General features: G+C 39.1%; 2 protein-coding genes across 8 annotated transcripts in view; one reads left to right on the top strand and one right to left on the bottom strand.

Moving 5' to 3' along the window:
* Positions 1–6,410, top strand: part of LOC137631085 (haloacid dehalogenase-like hydrolase domain-containing protein 2) — a 53,658-nt gene extending 47,248 nt beyond the window's left edge. For 5 of the 6 annotated variants that reach the window (XM_068362707.1, XM_068362708.1, XM_068362709.1 and 2 more), the window contains exon 6: positions 2,812–3,493. In XM_068362707.1, the coding sequence (XP_068218808.1) occupies positions 2,812–2,985 (174 nt within the window). In that variant the 3' untranslated portion in view covers positions 2,986–3,493. Of the gene's footprint in view, positions 1–2,811; positions 3,494–5,216 lie in introns of those variants that run through there. The other variant, XR_011041850.1, reaches the window with a different exon arrangement.
* Positions 6,231–14,863, bottom strand: part of LOC137631084 (pyruvate dehydrogenase protein X component-like) — a 61,723-nt gene continuing 53,090 nt past the window's right edge. For both annotated transcript variants that reach the window (XM_068362706.1, XM_068362705.1), the window contains exons 7-9: positions 14,218–14,402; positions 7,120–7,220; positions 6,231–6,718 (exon numbers count right to left, since the gene is read on the bottom strand). In XM_068362706.1, coding sequence (XP_068218807.1) covers positions 6,540–6,718; positions 7,120–7,220; positions 14,218–14,402 — 465 coding nt within the window. In that variant the 3' untranslated portion in view covers positions 6,231–6,539. The remainder of the gene's footprint in view (positions 6,719–7,119; positions 7,221–14,217; positions 14,403–14,863) is intronic.

Below are 14,863 nucleotides of genomic sequence, written 5' to 3' on the forward strand. Positions count from 1 at the left end.
GGGCCCCCGACCTGTTGTTCAGACTCGAGTTGAAACACTCTAGAGCGGAGAACTGAGAGTCCCGGCTTCGGCACAAGAAATCACAGCTGTGGTCTCTCGTGAAGAATCAGCAGTACGCACGAATACCTCCACGGAGGTAGCCACGCGGACCGACTCCGCGACTCGTGTGTCACATGAGAAGGGAGCAGGCCCAAACAGTCGCGCACTCGACTCGGGGCCCGACATGGAGCCACCTCGTGGCTTAGCCCGCGTGTCAGCCGGCCAGTCGTGCGTGACCAGGCTAGCTCTCGCGCATACCAGCCGCACAAAGTGCAGCCAACCCCCATGCTTTCTGGCCATGTAACAGGTGAGGCCGCGCACACCACTCGCGTGGCTAACCTGTCTACACCTGGTGTGAGCGCTGCAGTTCCAAGTGACACCGCTCGCGCTCAAGCTCCTTTGGGAGCTCTGTGGGGGTTGCAGCGACCAGTCACGCACTCGGTCGCAATGGGAACCTCGATGCATTCCGCCAGGGATGAAATCTGCCAGGGTCCTTCCTCGACTCCTGAATACACGCCTGGTTCTGTCTTAGGACCAGAGTGAGCGTATTCATGGGGGATGTCATCATCCATGCAGCATGTCACTTCCCCTACACCTCCGGATGTAGCGGGACCGAAGGATCAGCCACCTCCATAACCTTCTCCTGCTGTGGAGACGGAAGATTCCGAGGTGGAGTCGCCGCTCCTAGAGGTCATTAACCTCATGCGTGAGATTAATGGCCTTCGGGCTCCTCCTACGGTAGTGTCTGAGGATAAGTGTACAGACTTGGAGATCCTATGGGGAGCTCCCGAAGGTAGTTCACGGCCCATCACGCTACCCTGGTCAAGACAGGCTACTTGAGCATTGGACTGAGTGAGTGACCAGATCGCAGGAATTGGTGACTCGCTTAGGAGCTAAGGTTCGAACAAGCTTCTCCCTTAACCACTCCAGCGACAGAAGAGGTACTACGTCACAGAGTCTTGTGTGTCTTGTCCTCTCCCACTCGACCGGGGAGCGCTTGCTGGGGGTTCTTCGGTCGAGTTTGAAATCTCAGAGTGTCTCCTTCTCGGCCTCTGAGATTTTAACTATGGAGTCCATTTCTGTAGCTGCTCTCCAGGCTGCTTCGTGGCTCGACCACTGGTGTGGTACGGCCACAGTGTTCGTGAGGAACACCAAGCTCGCTACCCCCGAACACATGGAGCAGTACAGGGACCTAGCTTTGTCTGGTGAGAAAGCTGTTGCTTTTCTCTTGGACCAGCTTGCTATCCAGTATGCCAATCTGATCCTCAAAAAGCGCGAGGCAGTAGCCGCTCTTTTGGCGAGACAGATTGGTTCAGGAGAGCCCCTGGCACTCAGGAACGCTCCTATTAGAGCTGCAACTTCTCTCTTTCCACCAGAGGAAGTTCGGGCCGCATGGGATAAATGGTGCCTTTACTCGAAGGACTCCATTATCCACCAGGCGCAGGCTGCAGTTTCAAGGGACCTGGTCCCGCGAAACCGTCTGCAGCCAGTCCAGACTCAAACCATCTCCATCTACCCATCACCATGATCTCATCCACATAATGCACTCGAGTAATCTCTCTTATAGTTTCATTTCTGATCTGACAGAAGTTAGGACCCTGTAAAGACCTTTAAGTAATCCATACAGTGAATTGCTTGAATGCAGTGACAACACTAACCCCACTAACTCACAAAGGTCATAGGTTCCAGGGTGTGTAAAGTTTACTAGGAAATTTTGGATCCTTGAGGAAAATAAGTAAAATTTGGTGTCAGAATTGTTTTGTATTCCTTTGTTTCTTTTTTAAAACGTAGTCACATGAACTAAAATTACTTAACCAATGAAAAAGCTACTAATGGATATTTCATATGTATTTGTTAAGTGTATCATTTCATTTATACTGTATTTTGATATAAGATTTTGACATTTGACTTATGTTGATGATTCTTAACAAATAGATTAGAAATGGTCTTGTTAAAAGAGAAGTTTATTATTATTACCAGCTAAGCTACAACCCGAGTAGGAAAAGCAGGATGGTATAATCCCAATGGCTCTAACAGGGAAAAATAGCCTAGTGAGGAAAGGAAATAAAGAATTAAACAAACTACAAGAGAAGTAATGAATAGGTAAAATGAAATATTTTAAGAACAGTAAAAACATTAAAATACAGTAGATATTTCATATATAAATATAAAAAACTTCCACAAAAATAAAGAGGAAGAGAGAAGATAGATTAGTGTGCCCGAGTGTACCCTCAAGCAAGAGAACTCTACCCCAAGACAGTGAAAGACCATGGTACAGAGGCTATGGCACTACCCAAGACTTGAGAACAATAGTTTAATTTTGGAGTGTTCTTCTCGTAGAAGAGCTGCTTACCATAGTTAGCGAGTCTCTTCTACCCTCATCAAGAGGAAAGTAGCCACTGAACAATTACATTCGAGTAGTTAACCTCTTGAACAAAGAAGAATTGTTTGGCAATTTCAGTTTTGTTAGGTGTATGAGGACAGGGGAGCATGTGAAAGAATAGGCCAGACTATTCAGTGTATGTGTAGGCAAAGAAAAAATGAGCCATAATTAGAGAGAAGGATCCAATGTAGTACTATCTGGCCAGTCAAAGAAACCAATAACTCTCTAGTGGTAGTACCTCGATGGGTGGCTGGTGCCCTGGTAGTGTTGGAGAATGAATAATTATCCCAGTTTCTGTAAAATACTTTCTGTAATATATTTCAACTTTGCAAATTTTTTTCATGGTTGGCTGTTTTATAGACTTTAATCATGAACTTCTACCACAACAGGATGCACGTGATGATGTTCAGGGTGCTATCAGAGCTGGACTCCAAGGAATACTTGTCAAGACTGGTAAATACAGAGAAGGGGATGAATCCAACATAGACCTCAAGCCTTCATATGTTGCTGAAAATTTTGCTGAAGCTGTTAACTACATAATTGAAAATTGGCTTGACAGTTAAAATTTAAGAGACTGACTTTAATTTGTAAAGATTTGCATCATGAAGACTTAAAAAATTAGTAATAGGTGAGTAGTATTTTATAAGTAGCACATTTGTGCAAGGTTTGTAGTAGGCTGACTGCATATAACTGAATTTTGAAACAGGGTTCATTAGTTTATGGTAGCATTGGATTCAGTAGTATATTTTAGTTTACTTGCTGTTTGCAAGTTTTTAACTTAATTTGGTAATATGAAGCAGTAGAATCAGTATTGGTTAGATGGAAATCACTTGCTTAACTGGACATAAAACTGTCTTGAATGCAAAGAATCTGAAATATTCATCTGCTTTGGAAATTTTATCTACCAAGTTAGAAATATGTGCGGTCCTTTATGTCGACAGAAATACGCTGTACTGTGCGTTATTTAAAAACTTGAATTTGGACAAATTCATATGAACTTCACTATTGTACTTGCTGTATAATGAATTTGGTGATTGTTGATGTTCAATATGATGAAAACTACTACTTTAATACTCTACATTATTTTCCACTGTCATTGACTGACTATTTTTATGCCAATTTACTCAAGGCATGAACTTGTTATGCATCACCTGTGATAACACATTTACTGTGATCCACTCAGTACCACCTTGAATGCAATATTACATTCATAACTTTATATGTATGTTTCAAGCTGACATCCCTGTAATATGTGTTCACTTTTTTAGAGTGTTTGAACATGATTTTGCAATACACTCAGCACACTAAGTGGTAAATAGAAAGTAGTAGACTGCCTAGCTATGTTTTTTAGTCAGGCACTTGACACTACAAGAGGTCCTCAGGTTACGACGGGGATCTGTTCCCAAACTGTTGTACGAGTCAATTTTTGTTGTAAGTCGGATTTTATACTGTATACATAATGTACTGTATGTATATAATACATATCTGTATATATATACACCTATAGAGAAGATGTATAATGAATATTTGTTCCTACGCCATAATAAAAACTATCATCCTTTACTATAGGAGATAGAATACTTACAGCTAAAGCAGGAACATGGCAGTCAAAAATTTTATCGAGGCGTAAACATACCATCTGGTAGTTCACTGGCTGGTCGCTAGGAGGTTGCATGGCTGGTCAACTTATTTAGCTTAATCTTTGTAATTTTATAACATCCTTCGCAATATACTGGTTATACTCTCTCATAGGGAATAAATCTTTACTGTGAACTTTCATTCCAGAATGATTTGGTACTTGTACATTAAACCTCTGAAGATATCCGACTGTATTTGGATGATTTGGTAGCAACCAGTTACTCTAAATCTGTTTTGTCCACTTAACAACCAGAATCCCTTCTTACATTTGGTAAAATATGACAATTACAATCCATTCCAGAAGGGGTATTGCCAATCTCTCTTCAAGTAAAAGGTACAGTATTCCCAAATCCTTTCCAGGAAGGGGTATTGCTAAATCCTTTAGGAGAAAGTGTTACTAATCCTTTTCTATTAGGCGAGCGTTGCAAAATTTTCCCAAGGGATTATTTCTAATCCCCTTTTGGTAATGGGATAATACTATTCCCTTATGAGGACGGTGGTTATTGGCAATCTCTCTCCTAGAAAGACATTAAGTAAATATTACTAAAGGTTCATTGTAGTATCTCTCCAATATGAAAAAGTTTTTCCATCTTTAATCCCACACATATAAGATCTGTTGGAAGGGTGCTTGAGACCTGATCAAGCTCTCAGTAGCTTCTTGAAGTGCCTGCAACCTCGCCTTCCTTTTGAGCTAGGGATGGGGGTTTTGGGAGCCTATAGCTCTACCTGCTGAGTTATCAACACCCATTGCCTGGCCCTTCCTGGTCCTAACTTACTTTCCCTTGCCTCTGCCATTCATGCGCAACTTTTAAAACCTTTGTAGTCTTGTTAAAATTCTTTTATTCCTTACAGTTTTTTGTCTTTTCATAACAATGTATTGATTTATTTCATTATCTGCATTTGTCTCTTACTTTTAGTCTTACTAGTTACTATCTTAACTCCAATTTTTATGATGTACTTTCAGCATTTTTTTATCTAGACGGCTAGTTATATCACCTTCACATTTTTTCATATCTAGTGTGTTGTCAGTTCCTTACCTCTGGTATATTCCCCTTCCTTCTATTATGTTAATATACTTTTTATAACTACAAATATTTGTCAAATTACCTTGAACTAAAGTTTCATTGCTTCTAATTCAATTTCCATATCTTTACAGATTTTTCCTTGATTTTCTCTGGGTAAAAACTCATTACTCAAACAGGTCTTGGTAAAAACTCTTTACTAAAACAGGTCCGTGAGTTTCCCTGGCAAAATCGCTTCACTCAAACAGGTCCTGGATTTTCTCTTGGTAAAATCTCACTCAAACAGGTCCTTGATTTTCTCTTGGTAAAATCTCTTCACTCACAGGTCCTTGAATTTCTTTTGGTAAAATCCATCTACTCAAACAAGTCCTTAATTTTCTCTTGGTAAAAACTCTATACTCTGGCAGGTATGATTTTTTCTTGGTAAAACCTCGTTACTCTGGCAGGTACTTGATTTTCGCTTGGCAAAAATGTTTTACTCTAGCAGGTCAAACAGAATAAATCTTTCAAAACTACTTTTTCATGGTAAATTTTGGTTAGTTCATGATTTTTCATATAAATATGTTGTGAAACCTAACCAAGCATCCTTTAAATGGACAATGAATGAATCTTAGATTAATATACTGCAGTGAATTTCCACAAACAATGCTTTACTTTGTTTCCAGTGTATGATACATGAATTTTATTAGTGAAATTATAATTTTCAAAAACTTATCCTTTCTTTCTTCAGCTTAGTAAGGCCACCAGGTATTAAATAAAGCTGTTATAATGATTGCCAGTAACCTTTAAAGCCTTGCATCTTTCTAAAATTTTGAATCAAGAAGAATATTATGGTTAAATAAAGATAGAAATACATTGCAACATTAATTGGGTTAAAAAAAAAATACCTTTTTAATATTGCCCAAAACTTTTCATCACAAATTTCAACAGAACCTTAAACTCTACAATACAGTCATTTGATGCCATTAAAGGTTCAAGGTAGCAGGCAAAAGAGAGAGAGGAAAGTTTTGTTTTCCTTGTATAATATCTGCAAACTGAATGGTTTCATGTTTAATGTTTTTGAAGCACCTTTAACTCTTTCTGACACCAGTTCCAATATAAAATTCATCACCAATCTCTCCCGAGTTGGGAATTTTAAAATAAATATCTTTTGTAAATAATATATATAATATAATCCTTAATAATAGTACTGTACACAAATGAACATATATACAACACTGGTAAAAAGATTAGCTCTACATTACTGTACTGTACTTTGTTACTATCTGAAGTTATATAACAACAAATTCATTGCTTCTGTGACTGTATAAATTATAATTTAAAAAACTCTCAATTTTTACTTTTCAACATCCCAGAGAAGCCATTTAATTTCAAATATTGGACCATAATTTAACTTGTGTACACTATAGTTTTTGGTTCCCTACAATAAAAAAAAAACTATAACTTTACGACACTATTTATAACAAAGCTGCCAATGGATGATTTATGGATGAATGAGATCCAAGTAACAATGTTGAAGGATTTTCTAGAAGAGACTTGAGTGTATTAAGAAATTGTGCCGCAATTTCATCATCAACACCTGCACGATCGTAAGAGAGAGTGGCTCTCATGAATGTCACAGGATGACCAGACTCATCTGCAGAAAAATAGCACCAATGTAATTACTGTTTCTGGTGGTAAAAATCGATACACTTACACCTATGTGGAAATAAAAACAATACAATTTCCTTACAAATTACATTTTTAAAAAATGCCAAATTCAATACCTAAATAAGAAATTGACTTCATAAAACCATAAAACTAAATATGCCTTTTGTACTTGTATTGCTCAACTTGAAATCATTATGACAAAAAATTGTTACACATTAAACTTCATTGAGAAATATTTTAAGTATGTACCACAGTATTGTACAATATATATATATATAGTTAATAAAGATAAAATTTATATGTATGGGTAGCAAACTAAAACACTGATCAAGTGTAATTTGAAGCTTACTTTTTAAGACAATAATTTGAAGCATTATATGCACTTACCACAAGATAATCTACTCCCACCAACTGCCAAGATACCACACTGTGGAGGGTTTATGATTGCACTGAACTCAGAAATTCCAAACATTCCCAGGTTTGATATCCTGAAAATATATGAAATTTTGCAAGGTAAAAATCTATTTACTCAGTTTAATAAAAATTTATGTAAAGTAGAACTATACTGTGCTTAAAAAATGTATATTTAGTACACAGTTATAGTTACAAAATCAGTGCACAGATATGTACTTTTTGTACAGGTAAAGCCAAATACAAATAGTATAAAATTTAGATATATAACATGATTTTCATACATATGTATATACAGAACTTAAAAAGTTTTCTACAAAAGTCCTAATTTTTCAAATGAAAAGCTAAAATCACAAGTAAGAATATGAGATGTATTTCTTCCTTGCTTAATGTTATGGTGGGGCCGAGTACACTTGTGGGGGATGGCATTGACAGGCCAGAAAACACCATTCTAGGTTTAAATGATCAAGGTAAGTAAGAAATCCCTGGGGGATCTGATGCTGGAAGTGGATTCCACTCTTCCCCAAGATTGTAATCCATTTTTTATATGGATATAATTAAGGGTTTGAAGACTTCATGGAACTGCAAGGGTTTCATGAGGTCTTCCTCCCCAGAAAACTGGATACTTATATTATTAATAATTATTATTATTATTATTATTATTACATACATACATATACCAAAGGCCCCTCCCCCAATTTTGGGGGGTAGCCGACATCAACAATGAAACAACAAAAAAGGGGACCTCTACTCTCTACGTTCCTCCAGCCTAACCAGGGACTCAGCATAGTTCAGCTGGTACTGCTAGGGTGCCACAGCCCAACCTCCCACATTATCCACCACAGATGAAGCTTCATAATGCTGAATCCCCTACTGCTGCTACCTCCGCGGTCATCTAAGGCACCAGAGGAAGCAGCAGGGCCTACCGGAACTGCGTCACACTCGCTCGTCATTCATTCCTATTTCTAGCACGCTCTCTTGCCTCTCTCATATCTATCCTCCTATCACCCAGAGCTTTCTTCACACCATCCATCCACCCAAACCTTGGCCTTCCTCTTGTACTTCTCCCATCAACTCTTGCATTCATCACCTTCTTTAGCAGAGAGCCATTTTCCATTCTCTCAACATGGCCAAACCACCTCAGCACATTCATATCCACTCTAGCCGCTAACTCATTTCTTACACCCGTTCTCACCCTCACCACTTCGTTCCTACCCTATCTACTCGAGATACACCAGCCATACTCCTTAGACACTTCATCTCAAACACATTCAATTTCTGTCTCTCCATCACTTTCATTCCAAACAACTCCGATCCATACATCACAGTTGGTACAATCACTTTCGCATACAGAACTCTCTTTAAATTCATGCCCAACCCTCTATTTTTTACTACTCCCTTAACTGCCCCCAACACTTTGCAACCTTCAGTCACTCTCTGACGTACATCTGCTTCCACTCCACCATTTGCTGCAACAACAGACCCCAAGTACTTAAACTGATCCACCTCCTCAAGTAACTCTCCATTCAACATGACATTCAACCTTGCACCACCTTCCCTTCTCGTACATCTCATAACCTTACTCTTACCCACATTAACTCTCAACTTCCTTCTCTCACACACCCTTCCAAATTCTGTCACTAGTCAGTCAAGCTTCTCTTCTGTGTCTGCTACCAGTACAGTATCATCCGCAAACAACAACTGATTTACCTCCCATTCATGATCATTCTCGCCTACCAGTTTTAATCCTCGTCCAAGCACTCGAGCATTCACCTCTCTCACCACTCCATCAACATACAAGTTAAAAACAACCACGGCGACATCACACATCCCTGTCTCAGCCCCACTCTCACCGGAAACCAATCGCTCACTTCATTTCCTATTCTAACACATGCTTTACTACCTTTGTAGAAACTTTTCACTGCTTGCAACAACCTTCCACCAACTCCATATAACCTCATTACATTCCACATTGCTTCCCTATCAACTCTATCATATGCTTTCTCCAGATCCATAAACGCAACATACACCTCCTTACCTTTTGCTAAATATTTCTCGCATATCTGCCTAACTGTAAAAATCTGATTCATACAACCCCTACCTCTTCTAAAACCACCCTGTACTTCCAAGATTGCATTCCCTGTTTTATCCTTAATCCTATTAATCATTACTCTACCATACACTTTTCCAACTACACTCAACAAACTAATACCTCTTGAATTACAACACTCATGCACATCTCCCTTACCCTTATATAGTGGTACAATACATGCACAAACCCAATCTACTGGTACCATTGACAACACAAAACACATATTAAACAATCTCACCAACCATTCAAGTACAGTCACACCCCCTTCCTTCAACATCTCAGCTTTCACACCATCCATACCAGATGCTTTTCCTACTCTCGTTTCATCTAGTGCTCTCCTCACTTCCTCTATTGTAATCTCTCTCTCATTCTCATCTCCCATCACTGGCACCTCAACACCTGGAACAGCAATTATATCTGCCTCCTTATTATCCTCAACATTCAGCAAACTTTCAAAATATTCCGCCCACCTTTTCCTTGCCTCCTCTCCTTTTAACAACCTTCCATTTCCATCTTTCACTGTCTCTTCAATTCTTGCACCAGCCTTCCTTACTCTCTTCACTTCTTTCCAAAACTTCTTCTTACTTTCTTCATATGACTGACCCAGTCCCTGACCTCACCTCAGGTCAGCTGCCCTCTTTTCCTCACGTACCTTGCGCTTTACTTCCACATTTTTCTCTCTATATTTTTCATACTTCTCTATACTATTACTCTGCAGCCATTCTCCAAAAGCCCTCTTTTTATCTTCCACTTTTACCTTCACTCCTTCATTCCACCATTCACTGCCCTTCCTCATGCTGCCTCCAACAACCTTCTTGCCGCATACATCACTTGCAATCCCAACAAAATTTTCTTTTGCTAACTTCCACTCCTCCTCTAAATTACCAGTTTCTCTTACTCTCACCTCGTCATATGCCATTTTCAACCTTTCCTGATATTTACTTTTTACTCCCGGTTTTATTAGCTCTTCAACCCTCACTAGCTCCCTTTTACATCCACCTACTCTATTCCCCCACTCTTTTGCTACAACTAATTTTCCTTCCACCAAAAAATGATCAGACATACCGTTAGCCATACCCCTAAACACGTGCACGTCTTTCAATCTTCCAAACATTCTTTTAGTTATCAACACATAATCCATTAATGCCCTTTCTACTACTCTTCCATTTGCCACTCTTACCCATGTATACTTATTTTTATCTTTCTTTTTAAAAAAGCTAGCACTTATTACCATCTCTTGTTCAACACACATATCTACCAGTCTCTCACCACTCTCATTTTCACCTGGTACGCCATACTTCCCAATGACACCTTCTACCTCTCCAGCGCCCACTCTAGCATTTAAGTCACCCATGACAACTACATAATTCCTTCTACCCAGTCCTTCTACACACCTAGTTAATTCATTCCAGAACTCATTCCGCTCTTCTTCACTTTTCTCACTACCTGGCCCATACGCACTGACAAACGCCCAACATTCCCTACCCAACCTAACCCTTATTAATTAATTAATTATTATTATTATTATTATTACAAGCTAGGCTATAATCCTTGTTGGAAAAGCAAGAAGCTATAAGCCCAAGGGCTCCAACAGGGAAAAATAGCTTGGTGAAAAAAGGATATAAATAAACAAGATAAAAATAAACAATGAAAATAAAATATTTCAAGAACTGTAACACTATTAAATTAGATCCTTCACATATAAACTATAAAAACTTCAAGAAACAAGAGGAAGAGAAACAAGACAGACAGCGTGCCTAAGTGTACCCCCACGCAAGAGAACTCTAATCCAAAACAGTGAAAGGCAATGGTATAGAGGCTATGGCACTACCCAAGACCGGAGAACAATGGTTTGATTTTGGAGTGTCCTCCTCCTAGAAGAGCTGCTTATCATAGCTAAAGAGTTTCTTCTACCCTTACCAAGAGGAAAGAGGCCACTGAACAATTACAGTACAGAAGTTAACTCCTGGAGCGAAGAAGAATTGTTTGGTAACTTAGTGTTGTCAGGTGTATGAGGACAGCGGAGAATATAGAAAGAATAGGCCAGTAACCGTAACCAGAGAGAGGGGGATTCCATTAGTACTGTCTGGCCAATCAAAGAACCCAATAACTCTCTAGTGGTAGTATCTCAATGGGTGGCTGGTACCCTGGCCAACCTATTACCTACAGTATTACGAAGAGACAATTGAGATGATGGAATTCAATGCTGCTGCTTTTTTCTTTTTTTCTTTTTTTTTTTCTTCTCTGGAAGTTGAAGCTACCATTGGATCACAGACTGTCTGCACAGCTATTGCCATGTCAGTTTGTAAGCCTACATAGGCTGTCCAGAACTTTGCAAAGATGAAGCTCAAGCCAAAATACCAGGTAATGTGCTGGCATCTTGCAATCTGGAATAAATTTACATAGGGAAGTTTCTCTACATTAATTCTCTTTGTAGTCAGCAGCTTTTACCAATTGTTGGTGGAAAGAGCCAGGGCAAATGTTTCTCTTACAAAGAAGTTAAGGAAAAGGAAGAGGAATAACATAACTGTAACCTGCAAAGAGGTAGACATCAAGACCCCAGCCTGTCCAGTTTGTTATCAATTTCCCTCAAAGTGGTAAAGGGAAAGTAACAACTAACTTCTCAGGAAGAATCCCCAAGTAATTTAGGATACTTCCAGAGGAGTTGTTGAGATAGAAGTCTGTGAGCAGAATTAGGGAGGTCAGGGTTCCAACTCTTTTTGCAAAGCAAAGGCTTAAACAATGAATCCCATCAGGTCAAGGGAGGCCTCCATCATGTTGAAGAAAGATGGACCTTCTCTCAGTGAAGACATGGTAAAGTCTCCAATGGTTTTGGAATATCTGAGCTCCCTCCATGAAAAATCCTGTCAGGACAAACCCTGGACCCAACTCCTTTGTCAGCAAAATGCTGGAGGAGAAAACCATAAGGAAATGCAGATTTATCAAAGTTCAGAGTAGACTTTCTAATTCTAATATTTACAATCTTGAAGCACTCTACTAGAAAAAGGTGATCCTCAACCCCTCTCATCTCGATAAACACATTAGAGATGATGCCTTCAAAATGTCAACCATAGCCCAAGTTTGCCAATTACTACACCTAGGATCCTGGGCCTCTTCTTAAGGTCTCAAAGACATTTACTGGCATGCCCCTATTACTCATCATTTTCAGCCTTACCCAAGATTTTTGGCTAGGGAAAGTTTATAAAGTACACGTTCAGAGTACTGTTATGGTATACGTTCTTAATGTTGCTCCTAAGGTATTCTCATAAGAATAGCAAAGTCAATACCCAAGTTACTGCAGCTACAGGGAGTTCAGGTAACTGCCAAATTAGAGGACTGGCTTGCATGGGAAGAAATTAGATAATTATACCTCATTTACACATTATAATGTCCTTTAGGATCTAGGTTTTATGATCAATTTTACAAAATTGAAAACTAGTTCTTAGAAGGTATTACAAGTGGCTATGTCTGCAAGAACATGCTAAGTCAATTCAGGCTTTCCATGAGCCTCTAAGGAAAGGATAGAATGTATGGTCAAAAATTTTCTTCAGAGTTCTGTTTCCTTCATAAGACAATTGGAAAGGGCTTTAGACCATATCGAATTTGCTTCAATGGACAAGCCAGTTCTGAAGCCCAGGTTGAAAGACCTCAATTGGGTATAATGAAGGGCAGTTCGAAAGAGGACCTGGGACAGCTGTTCCTAATTACCTGTTTGCTGGAAAATGATTCTTATATCATGGACCTCACTAAAGGCTCTCTTCATCTCAATCCTATTAGTCCCTTCCTGATAATGTTTCTTCTCCGATATATCCACCCAGGCTTATAGTCTAGCTGTGGTATCTGTCCAGTATCTACATTATCAGTAAAGATAGTGTGTTTGGAAATATCCAGACTCACAAGTTTCATTCATGAACCCATGATGTTAGAAAAATTGCTTCTTCATTATACTTTTTTGCTAATATGCAATTCCTGGATATTCCAAGTGTAACGAGTTGGTCTGGGCATAATGAGTTGTTAAGACACTACTGGAAACAAATCCAAGTTGTTCAACATAAGTACCTGGTTCTCACAGGTTGATCATGGCATCTACAGGGGAAATTGGGTTGAAGAGAGTGATCCTCAACCGGGTCACTTAGGTGAGGTGCAATGATGGTCATCTAGCTTGCCCTCTCCATGAATTTCTTCTCATGAGGCGATTGTGTCGACTTATTAAGTCTCTCCCTTTCATATAAATAAGGATGAATTGAGCATGTGCTTGGTTATAGACAATTTGACTCTTGTGGTGCACGAGTCTGGCACTAGTCCTTCAGAACCACAAAGCACCAAGCACCCTAACCCCCAAACATGGGGTTTTAATGAAGGAAAACTCCATTTTCTGTGAGGTACAATGTGGTTCCCAAGGCTCTCCCACCTCCCTAGACTCGTGAAGAGAAGTGGGGCATTACGAAGACATTCTCCTGAATTGAAAAGATGGCTGAAGAGTGAGAAACAAAGAAGTGGGTCAGCACTGTCTTCAGTTTTAGCTATGGTTCTCAGTGGGTGGACGTGTCGTCAGTTAGCAAACTGAATTCAGTGCTGGAGGTGCTGTGACAGGTTCAATTGAATATGAACTTGTGGGTAACTCTTTTATGCACTGAGTCTGTGCCTTGCAGGTTGGTATTCTAGCCCTAGGGCAATGGAAGATAAATTTCTTTGGTTAAATTTGTCGTATTGGATTCCCTGTTTAAGTCTCTTACAGGAAAGTCTTGGAAACCACACAATACCTCCCTAAAAATAGGTTTTTTCTTCATAAAAGACACTTCATTTGATGATATTTAGAAGCTATTATTTTTGTCTAGATAACCAACCATCACTCAGGATTACAAGTTGCCAACTGACAAAAATAAGAAGCTGTAAGAGATCATGAACACAGTTTCACACTTCTGAGATATTGTCTATTAAATGTATCCCATGCAAAACTACTCCACCAACAAGCAACTTACGTGAATGTCCCTCCTTGAAATTCTTCTGGTTTAAGCTTGTTTTCTCTTGCTCTTCCAGCTAAATCTCTTACGTGATGAGCAATATCCTCAATGCCGATATTATTTGCTCCAAAAACAATTGGTGTAATAAGACCTGAAGGTGTCGCCACAGCTACACTGATGTCTACTTCATTGGACATTACCAACTGAAAAGATTTTTCACATAAATTAAAACAGCAATAAGTACTTTACAAACCAACATTATGATTAGACATTAATGCTTTTCAAAGATTATTACAACATTATAATTAACCCTATAGGCTCTTCCTTATTGTAATGGATCGACAAAATACAAGTGCCATAAAAGCAAAGGTCATTGACTAGTTATTTCTTCATTTATCTATTTATTGGAAATTTTTAGAACAATCTTCCAGGATAATGACTTGGATAACAATATCTTTTGTTAAGGAAAGGATCAATTACTATATACTGTACAGTATATATAAGTATACAGTATATGTATAGTACTGTGATAATTTTTCACATCCACTCGGGTTTTTCATATATTCATATAAGCCATAAATACCTCTTAATACAGAATTCGCTCTGCCCCCGGATCAGAGACCCAAGGGGGAATTAACTTTAAGATAACAGCTTTTGGTCGGCC

The sequence above is a fragment of the Palaemon carinicauda genome, chromosome 39, assembly GCF_036898095.1.
Source record: "Palaemon carinicauda isolate YSFRI2023 chromosome 39, ASM3689809v2, whole genome shotgun sequence".
NCBI classification, from domain to species: domain Eukaryota; kingdom Metazoa; phylum Arthropoda; class Malacostraca; order Decapoda; family Palaemonidae; genus Palaemon; species Palaemon carinicauda.